Genomic DNA, 11,019 nt, shown 5'->3' on the forward strand with positions numbered 1-11,019 from the left:
TCCCAGAGAGAAGTGAGGCATTTACCACTTCTAGAAGATCTGCTTCTAAACTGTTTAACACACTTTTGAAAAACGATGTGGGAAGTGTGTCGAGAGCGCAGGTTGATGTTTTAAGGTGCTGTACGGTTTCTTCCAAAATGTTGCCATTAATTTCTTTGGACATTTCGTCAGACATAGTAACTACTTTCTCAGGTGGTCTGATCTGTCTGACCCCAGTGCAACTCAAGGATGTGCTGATCACCTTTCTGATATTATTGATTTTCTCAGAGAAGAAAGAAGCAAACTCACTGCACTTGCTGTCTGAGAGCATTTCACTGGGAATCTGGCTTGGGGGGTTTGTCAGTCTCTCTACAGTAGCAAAAAGAGTGCGTGTGTTGTTTAAATTGCTGTTTATAATATTTGAGAAGAAAGTCTGTCTAGCTTTGCCTAGTTCCATATTGAAAGCATGAGCGCGGGAGCGCGCGGTCCCAGGGAGCGCGCGGTCACCTTCGTCGCTCGGAGAGCGAGGTCGGTGGCGGCGCGCAGCTTATCGAAGAGCCCTGGGTCTGTCCTGCCCTCGTGCATGTCACGGAGCATCTGGGCCTGGTAGACCTGCAAGATGGCCATGGCATGCAAAGAGGCAGCTGCCTGTCCCGCCGCTTTGTAAGACTTCGCCACCATGGTAGACGAGAATCTACAGGCTTTGGACGGGTGCTTAGGATCACCACGCGATGAAGCGCTTGCCGGACACAGCTGCATCGCGACAGAACGTTCGACCGGGGGAATCCCAGTGTACCCACAAGCATCAGCCTCATCGAGGGGAGGAAAGGCGGAGAAAGCCGACGAATGATCACGGGAAGACATGGGAGCCTCCCAGGACCGCGTGACTTCCTCATGCACTTCCGGGAAGAATGGTATTGGGTTTGGGCGGCGACGAGTGTCAGCGGCCGCTCCCAAAAACCAATCATCCAGCCGCGAGCGCACTGGAAGCCCAACGGCCGCGGCTGCCCGGGAAAGCATGGCAGTCAGCTCGGGATCAGACTCGGGCAATGCTGGCACGCCCGAGGGCGGCAACACAGCCGAATCCTCACTTCCCGAGGACTCATGCCCACCTTGTGATGCAGTGATTGACATTGCATCCTCCTCTGGAGCTCCAAACGAAACACGCGGGGCCTCCGTAGAGGGACCAGCGATCTCAGTTTGAACACTCACGGGTACCGATGCTGAAGAGGGGCGTGTGGACCGTGGACGTGTCGGCGGTGTGCTCCACACAGTCACCCTCAGGTCACCCCGGCCACCAGCCGAAGTACTAGCTCTCTGGGAGTCAGTAGATCGGGGTGTGGATGAGGGGACTCTCGCTCTGGTGAGCTCATTGAGTCTCGACCGCAGCATGGAGATGATCATGTTCCCGCAGTGAGAACATGAGTCATCCACAAACGCTGCTTTAGCGTGATCAACGCCCAAACACGCTAAGCAGAGATTGTGCCCATCAGGAGAAAATACATCGCGACCACAACCAGAAGTGCACGGGCGAGACATCTTTAAAAAGACGTGCCACATGCAATGCTCTTTTTGTGAGAGGAAAACTCCGCGGATGTTGAAGCGAACAGGGAGAAATCACACTAACTGTCAGATCACTGACCAGATCAGCAGGGTAGTGTGCACTCGCTGAAATCGCCGTCACACCAACACCGGAGAGCTCGCTCGTCTCGAAGGAATGAGAAGAAATAACTCAGGATTTTGGCTTGCGTGGAGTGGAGAAGTTCTCGGCTCCGAAGCGAAAACATATCTGCATGTTGCCGGCGTACTTCCTTATATACCCCCTGCGGCGGGCGGAGATACGCTATGCAAATTCCGCAGACCCATGGCATTTCATTGCCATTGGCTCGTTTTATATACTCAAAGGTGATAGGCTTCTAAGCGAAACCCCAATCGTCGTCATCCGACGTAACTCGGAGTGACCACGAAAGGGAACGTATTTTAACGAATTGCTAACGAATATTCGTTAGAACGATGGTTTCGGGAAACACAGACTCGTTGAACTGCTGATAACGATGGAACTTGTCACCATAGTTGGCTAACGATGATTTCGGGAAACACACAAATAACTGGAGACTGCTGACACTGAATGTCTGAAAATGGTCACACCCGCTCTTACGTTCAAAATCACTCTCCATATACCAAAGATATTTTTTACTTTATATTTGGGAGATATTCCAGATGAGATTGGAAAATGACAAATAATTATTTATGATTTCATTGGAAACAAGTAAAAAGGCAATAACTCGGAAAATGGTACAAGGAAGAACCACTTACGAGAGAAGACTGGTTCAAACTAGCAACAGAAGTTAGAGAAATGGAATGGTTAACAATTTCCTCTGTGGTTTAGATTGTATTTGTAAGTGTATATATACATGCGTACAGATATAATGTACTGCTGATTGCCTCTTTGGATGCTGATACGTCATTAAACCCCTGACGCCGAGAAGCCCAGAGCTGACTGTAAAGTGAAAACATTTGCGGGATTATTGTATTTTATACTTTAATGAGGAAGTTTTATTAGCCTTTACATTTTTGTTTATTATAAAAAAGAAAAAGTAACCAATTAAAATAAATGTAATTGATTAATAAAACTGCCTACTTAAACTGTTTTAAGACTTTGAACAAGAACTGACCACAGAGAAGTCTTCTGATCAAATTTGATCCATTTTTAATGCTTATAATTTGGGCCAGAGTCAACTTTACCTAACAAAATAATTTACTAATAATAAGGTTAAAGGTGTTAAGATCAAAGCACACACCGCAAAACACTACTGTAAATATGCAGGCAGAGTTCATGCATGTGGATTTCCTTTTCTGTGAATCAAAGAAGAAATTTCCTTTTTTTGGTTCTGTATTATTAAAGAAAGTTAAAAAAATATGTCTTTTAGAAAAATATGAACACTGAATGACCAGAAGCAGCACGAAGCAGTTATTCATCAAATCATTTCTTTATTAAATTAAACCAGTTTTCCAGATAAATCAACCACCTTCATGTTTGATAAATGTTAATAAATGAAAAAAAAAACCGAACATATATATGGCAATGAGATTAATAAGGCCTCAGGTAAACGATTGTCACATCAGATCATTGGTAGTGTGTCATCATCATCATCATCATCATCATCTCTATATTACACAGCACATAAAGCCCTTCTATGAGCAGAACATCATCACATCCGCCGCTCTGATATCCTCCTCGTGATCAGTCCACAGTTACCCCTGCATTACTGTAGGAAACAGCTGAAGAACTGCGAGTTTATATCTCAGAATAGTGCAAAAGTAAATGAGTGCAAATATTTCACTTCAATCACAGATGATACTTGGTCCCCAAAGCACACATTTCCCAAACGACAAACAGAATCCCCATCAAACGCACCAAATGCCGGCCGACTAAAGCAGAAACAGAAGAAAACAGGCCAAGGCCACGGACTGATAATAAGCTCCTTCACTCAGTGTGGTAGTGTCTGCGGTGGCGGCTCCAGTGACGCTCATGTGCCGTAGCGATCCTGCAGGAACACACAGAGGTTAGTCGCGCGCATCCACACGGGTGAACGGGTTCAGCAGAGGCAGACGCTGACCTGTATAGAGGACACGACTCCGCTGGCCATGCCCGACAGCTTTCCCGCCACCGACCGAACGCCACTCTTCAGCTGCATCATGTCCGGCACAGCGGGCATCATGTTACTCAAGCGGGACGAGCCGCCGGACACTGGGACACAACCACAAACATCATCACATCCATTCAACCGGAGCTCACTTTGGAGTCACTGTCTTTGCACTAAGAGTAAATAGTAGTTAGATCCTCTTTATACTTGGTGCAAAAAGTGGCAGATACTATTGTATATTATAAAACAGTATTCGATAACAACATATTCAGTGTACATGAATATATTTATTAAAATCAAGCTTTATTGGGACATTACTGTCCTTAAATCCCTCCACTACACGATAAACACTAAATCCCCACTATTACAAACCCTTTAGGCACTTCATCTTCACTTTTCTCATATTTTCTTCACTTTTATTGTAAATAAACTGCTCTCTTGAGCTGATGTGTGATGGAGAAAGCGAGAAGAAAGAGTTTGTAAAGTCGCGCTAGACGCCAGCATGAACCTCTCTGCTCTCCACGCCGCTGCTACTGTTATCAGACAGGTTTCTTCTGTCGTTTCTCCGGCTCACTCAGACATTGGTGGGCAGAGGGAGTGTAAATAAGGAGAGATATTTGCAATTACTGTAAAGAGACACTCCATTATTTCATTTGTCTGCCCTAAATATGAGTCACCATTTTTAATGATCTTAAACGTGCTGCAACATATTCCAACGCAACGCACACAATGTAATTTACGTCAAGCGAAAAAATAAAGAGGAAATATAGAGGATATAAACTCACAATTTTAAGAAAAAAAAGAAAGTTACTTTCAGCCGAACATGAATAAAAGCTCAGTTGATATTAGATATGGATATTAAAGCATGATATGTAACATGCGCATATGAAAAAAAAAGTCGGCAGATTTAGTCGCACAAGCGGCTCATGACAGAGCACAGACTGACTGAACGACACTTAAGGTGTGTTCCATTCGACATACGTAAACTCAGAGCCGTTTAAATCTCTTCTAGCGGCTCTGCTCTGGTTAGCTCAGACTGGTGACGCGATGCGCAATGACCTATGGGTGATTTTCACTCTCCACTTCCTGTTAAGTGATGTATCGATGTTCCCTTATTCCCTACGCCGTTTGCAGTGCCCTTCGAACTGAACATCCTGCTCCCTTCGGATTGGAGTCTCACTTAAGATGGCGAAATACCCTGTGAAGTCCACTTACGGCCCAATGAACGCACCTTTATACTTCAGCAGAATATCAAGTTACTTTAATTAAAGTTTACAGGGCACATGGATTTAACAAAATTAAGATGTACGCCGATAAATCATTTATAGTAAACACTGCAATATTCCATAAAAAAACAAGAATAGTAAATTGTGGTGTCATGCTGACTGTAGAGTACGGCTGATCTGCGAGTGGAGACACGCACCTGCTGATTTCTTCTGCTCATCAAACAGATCCGCGGAGCTGATGGCTGAACTGCCCGAGTAGTTCTCCAGTCGCGCCCGCACTTCGTACTGAAACAGGAGAAACGCAAGCGTTTAACGCCACAGAGCTCAGCACACGTCACCTGAAGCGCTCGAGCGCAGGCGTCACCTCAGAGTAGTCCTGCTTGCCGAAGAACATGTCGGATGAAATGGCCTTGGCGTTGGCGAACTTCCTCTGGGCGTCGTCAGAGACACACTGCGGCTCCGTCGTCCTCCTCACCACGGCCCTGTGGGTCGCACAACAACACTGCGTTCAGCGCACGGCATGCTGGGACTGAGGCCGAGCACAGGAGCGACACAGGACTGTTTAAGAGCACAGGAACTGACCTCTCTGTGTCCTGGTCCATGTCAGCCTGCTGAAAGAAGAACGGATCTGAGGACTCCTCGTCTGGGAGCCTACGGGAAGAGGCAGGACACACTCATGAACAAGAGCACAGACACACACACACACACACTGCTCTCAGAGATCAGCAGCGAGGCGTCACCTGGAGGAGAAGCGCTTGTCCTCGTCCTCGTCGTGAGCTCTTCTGCTGGAGGAGCTCAGAGCCGGAGCCTCTTGCTGGATGATCCGCAGGTCCTCCGTCACCGAGTGAGACAGGCCGCTGCAACACAGGGAGACACCGCGGCTTAGCCCCGCCCACACTGACAGCTCATTGGCCAAACACAGCAAGTTGTGAGACACTGACACACACTGGTATCTCAGCAGTGACACACACCGGTATCTCAGCAGTGACACACACACACCTGCGAGCACCGAAGCCCATGCCGAGTCGCTCCGCTTGCTCCTTCCTCTTGCCGTCCATGCGACTCATCTGCTGCTCGTCCCTCTTCGCACTCCTCTGCAGCTCCAGACTGTCAAACGAGTGGCTCAGGGACGATCCTCTGAGAGAGCGCACACACACACACACACACACACACACACACACACACACACACACACACACACAGAGAAGGCTGAGCACTCGCTCCCCATCACCACTGTCAAATACACTTCTTCAAAAATTCAGATTTTTTTCAGTTTAGATTTCTGGATTCTGTTGTTTTCGCTTTCATTTTTCTTTTCAGTAATTTGAAATGATTTAAATTAAATATTAGTAATCAAAAAGCATGTCTAGCAACTAATTGAAAACTCAAAACGTATACAATTGAAAAGTGAAAAGCCTTTGTTTGAGATGCTCACCTCAGGTGTTGAGGCTCGGTGTCGCTGCTCTTCATCTCCTCCTGGAGTCTGTCCACGGCCTGAGCTCGCTTCTGCTGCGCGCTGAAGCTCTGACTGCTGACCTTCTGTGCACCCAGACCCGCCTTCCTGCCGCCCACCTGACACACACACACACACACACACACACACACACACACCAGACGAGGATGAGCGACGTCTGAAGCTGGGCATTACTAACTCCTCTCCTGATTACTGCCTCTTTATGATCAATCACTTGTTGTGTTTCTAAATATTTGTCATGGTGAAAATGATTTTTGATGTCGTTCAACACCCTGAACTGAGCTTATGCCCTTCGGTATGACATCACTTCCTGCTCTGCGTCACGCGGCTCACTGCTGTGAGGAATAATACCAGTAAAGGACCGTGTCTGTCTGTGAGAAACTCACGGTTTTCCTGCCGGAGGTGGCGGCGGGTTTCTTCTTGATCAGAGAGGGCAGCTCTGTAAGAGAGGGCTATGAGTTATGAATATGATGATGATTTCAGCAGTACGTGTCTGTCTGAGGGGTGAGAGCGTCACCTGATGAAGATGATGAGGGAGATGTGCTGAGCTGCTCCACACTGGGACCCTCCTCACCAGCACCAGCACCGGCACCTGCACCTGCACCCATCAAACACCAACAGCGTCCAGACAAACCAAACAACAGAACATATACTGTCTCTGAAACACCAGAACACACTATCACCATCGTACCGTTATTATTCCTGTCCTGGACGGAGTCCTGCTGTTGGCTGGTGTTCAGCTGGTGTCCCTCCTTCAGCATGGGAAACTAAACACACACACATATATAAAAAGATCCATGAGAGCAGCATCACACATTCATACAGAAACATCCTGCACACTGCGGAGGAGTTCTGGGTGGCTGACAGGGTGTTGCTAGTGCGTTCTGGAAGGGTTGATAGGGTGTTGCTGGGAAGTTGCTAGTTCTCACAAATGGTTATTATGGAGTTTTTATAGAGTTTTCACCATTTTCTTAGCATGTTTTATCACATAGCTAGACCATGCTAACATGATTTTGCATGATGCTAGCACATTTAGATTTGTTTTTATCATGTAGTTAGTATTTTAGCATCTTTTAGCACTTAGCTAATTGCTTTTAACATGTAGCTATTCACTGCTAGCATATGTTCCATGTTGGAAGTCCTGTTTGCTAGCATTAGTCAAAAGATCCAACCCCCATGTCTCTACGATGTTCTGATGCAGAGATATAGGTCTTGCTAAATGGTTGCTAGGGTACTCTGTTTGGTTGCTAGGAAGTGGCTTGTCAGCTGCCAGTGATAATGATACTCCAAAGGCTGCATGTCAGTATGAAATGATACAAACCAACCGCAATCCCTCTATGACATTTTGTTGTAAAGATATCGCTCTTTAATTTTGGGTTGCCAGGGAGCTCGACAATGGTTGCTAGGGCGTGGCTAGGAAGTGTTTAAGGTGAATGGATGCCCCGAGTCAAACGAGCACACCCTCATGTTTATATGGGAATTCTATCTAAAGATAACCCTTTGATCTCTTTGAATGGAAGTCTATGGGATCAGTTGCTAGGGTGCTCGACAACGGTTGCTACGGCGAGGCTTGATAGACTGATTGATCATCATCATAATCATCAGCTGACCTGAATGTGCTGCGTGAAGAAGTCCTCGTGTCTGTCGACGGGAGACGAGGGCGAGAGCGGAGCCTGACTGTCCAGCCACAGCTAGAGAGACACAGAGAGAGAGACATGAGCTTCATCACACTGATCAGCATAATGGCGATCAGCTGATCAGTGACGTCATCACCTCAGTGCCGTGTTGGCGCGTGGCTTGCGTGGCCAGACTCTTGATGCGCTCGCGGTACAGCAGCGCCGCCCTGCTGCTGTATTTGATGTTGGCGGCACTGGCGCTGCAGCCGTGTTGACTGAAGAACGCACTCTGTGGAGAACACACACACACACACTCACGGTCAGAGTCAGTCACATGACTTCCTCGTCATCGTCATCTTCATCACTCACCGCGCTGGCATTGCCGCCGACCTGCATGCAGCGCAGCTGGAACCAGGACCAGTTGGAGTCCAGCTCCGTCGACCTGCAGAGACACAGACCAATCAGTGCCGTCATGTGACGTGATCATGTGACCTACAGCGCCCTCTAGTGCTCGAGCAACCACTCCACTCAGGGTCATTATCAGGGTGGAGGAAAACAAGGGGAGGAAATCAGGGAATAAAAGAACAAATACGTCTCGTTGCGTCAGAATCTGAAGGCTTTGCAAAGACGTTCTTCATTTTTACAGAAAAACGCCATCAGAGACGCTCTTTAAAGCTAAACGCAGACGTTTAATAAAGGTTAATTAAACGTTAAGTTTAATAAAGCACAATTCAAAACAGCCACAGTTGATCAATGTGCCGTACAATGCTCTAAAACCAAAACCGATGAACAAAAATACAACAAAACAACAACAGACAAAAAGGGACATCTCGAGTTACAGGCTGAAGTGAAGAGATACGCTTTTACTTTTAATTTAAAAATATGTAATGTTGGTGCTGTTCAGCTATGAATCGGTAAACTGATCCAAAGTTTAGGTGCCGCTCTGGAAAACGTTTTCTAGATTTTAACTTTGACTTTAACACACTCTGGCTGGCAGACCTAAGAGTCCTCAGTGGATGGTGTTCATAAGTCTGATAGGTAAGAGGGGGACGAGGCCATGTTGCTGTAAACAACAGATCTGCAACTATTATTCACACATGCGGATCATAGAGGGCATCATGCATTAGTCCTACATATTTAAACTTATTATAAACCATTTTTATTTTTCACAGTTTTTCTCGTGCGTATACTTCACACAATTGCAAGGGGAAAAAGTCAATTGTGTGATATAAACCTGCACTCGCCAGTTTGATTTTTGTTGTTGAAACTTCCGTTTCTACTTCAGAACCGTCACTTCCTGTCTGCAGCTAGGCCCCGCCCACTGGACACGTCACTTCCTGTCTGCAGCTAGGCCCCGCCCACTGGACACGTCACTTCCTGTCTGCAGCTAGGCCCTGCCCACTGGACACATCATCGCGGTTTACAAACAGCCAAGCGGCATATCACTGCTGAACACTACACTCACTCACTGCGTTATTGCACTCCTGATGTTTTCTGTTGTGTTTGTCCCGTGATGTGACCTTACAGTGGTGTGTGTGTGAGTACCTGATGAAGGACAGGTGAACCCCCAGAGAGCAGTGTGTGTGTGTGTGTGTGTGAGTACCTGATGAAGGACATGTGAACCGCCAGAGAGCGGGGTGTGTGTGTGTGTGTGTGTGTGTGTGTGTGTGTGTGTGTGTGTGTGTGTGTGAGTGAGTACCTGATGAAGGACAGGTGAACCCCCAGAGAGCGGTGTGTGTGAGTACCTGATGAAGGACAGGTGAACCCCCAGAGAGCGGTGTGTGTGTGTGTGTGTGTGTGTGTGTGTGTGTGTGTGTGTGAGTACCTGATGAAGGACAGGTGAACCCCCAGAGAGCGGTGTGTGTGTGAGTACCTGATGAAGGACAGGTGAACCCCCAGAGAGCGGTGTGTGTGTGTGTGTGTGTGTGAGTACCTGATGAAGGACAGGTGAAACCCCAGAGAGCGGTGTGTGTGTGTGTGTGTGTGAGTACCTGATGAAGGACAGGTGAACCCCCAGAGAGCGGTGTGTGTGTGTGTGTGTGTGTGTGTGTGTGTACCTGATGAAGGACAGGTGAACCCCCAGAGAGCGGTGTGTGTGTGTGTGTGTGTGTGTGTGTGTGTGTGTGTGTGTGTGTACCTGATGAAGGACATGTGAACCCCCAGAGAGCGGTGTGTGTGTGTGTGTGTGTGTGTGTGTGTGTGTGTGTGTGTGTGTGTACCTGATGAAGGACAGGTGAACCCCCAGAGAGCGGTGTGTGTGTGTGTGTGTGTGTGTGTGTGTGTGTGTGTGTGTGTGTGTGTGTGTGTGTGTACCTGATGAAGGACAGGTGAACCCCCAGAGAGCGGTGTGTGTGTGTGTGTGTGTGTGTGTGTGTGTGTGTACCTGATGAAGGACAGGTGAACCCCCAGAGAGCGGTGTGTCCCGGAGCAGTCGATGCAGAGAAACACACCGTATGTGATGCTCGCCCAGCTGGGGTTCTTCAGCGAGCAGTCGAAGCACATCTGGAGACACACACACAATCACCACACTGCTCATAACAGCCAATACGACTGATGTGACACTTCAAATAATGCTATAATGCTTTACATTCATTCTGATTTAGAGACAGAAACATCTGTACACACAGTCAACTAACATTTTAATGTTTTTCCACTTTTTGTTTTGTTGAGAACTATTAGTTAGTTTTCATGAAAACACGTTTAAACGTCCGCAAGAGCACCAGAACGCCACGTCTGCGTCTGTACAGGTGTGTGTTCACGAGTAAAGCTGGTTTAATCAACACCATGACGCGTGCAAAACACGCACTTCATCTGCCATATGTTCCACATAAACATGTGACGTGTCACAGAAGTGTTCAGTGTTCAGCTCAAGTCGCAGCAGGAGCAGTGAGTCCTCAGGGGTCTCACTCACACTCACACTCACCTTGTTGGTGGGGACGGAGCGCAGTCGCTTGAGGACCGTGGTGATGTCGTGTTTACTGGGGTCCGTCATGTTTACAGCTCTGCGTCAGACACCGAGTGAAGAAACACTCTGCGAACATCCGCGCTTCACTTCCGCATGCGCCGCTGACGTCACG

The 11,019-nt window shown here is 47.5% G+C and overlaps 1 protein-coding gene across 5 annotated transcripts; it reads right to left on the bottom strand.

Moving 5' to 3' along the window:
- Positions 1-2,946: 2,946 nt before the first annotated feature.
- On the bottom strand, positions 2,947-11,019 carry arfgap3 (ADP-ribosylation factor GTPase activating protein 3). 5 transcript variants are annotated; one of them, XM_084407655.1, is made up of 16 exons: positions 10,866-11,019; positions 10,326-10,444; positions 8,312-8,384; positions 8,100-8,231; positions 7,937-8,017; positions 7,018-7,093; positions 6,844-6,924; positions 6,713-6,765; positions 6,288-6,424; positions 5,852-5,989; positions 5,593-5,709; positions 5,435-5,503; positions 5,217-5,334; positions 5,050-5,137; positions 3,600-3,730; positions 2,947-3,527 (listed from the first exon to the last, which is right to left on the bottom strand). In XM_084407655.1, exons 1-16 carry the CDS (start codon positions 10,932-10,934, stop codon positions 3,510-3,512), a joined length of 1,500 nt encoding a protein of 499 aa, XP_084263781.1. In that variant the 5' UTR covers positions 10,935-11,019; the 3' UTR covers positions 2,947-3,509. The 5 variants fall into 5 exon arrangements, with proteins under 5 accessions (XP_084263781.1, XP_084263780.1, XP_084263779.1 ...); XM_084407654.1 differs by having other exon boundaries at positions 6,844-6,928; positions 7,016-7,093; XM_084407653.1 differs by lacking the exons at positions 10,326-10,444; positions 10,866-11,019 and adding an exon at positions 9,642-10,108.

Source organism: Rutilus rutilus (genome assembly GCF_951802725.1).
Source record: "Rutilus rutilus genome assembly, chromosome: 4".
Lineage (NCBI taxonomy): Eukaryota > Metazoa > Chordata > Actinopteri > Cypriniformes > Leuciscidae > Rutilus > Rutilus rutilus.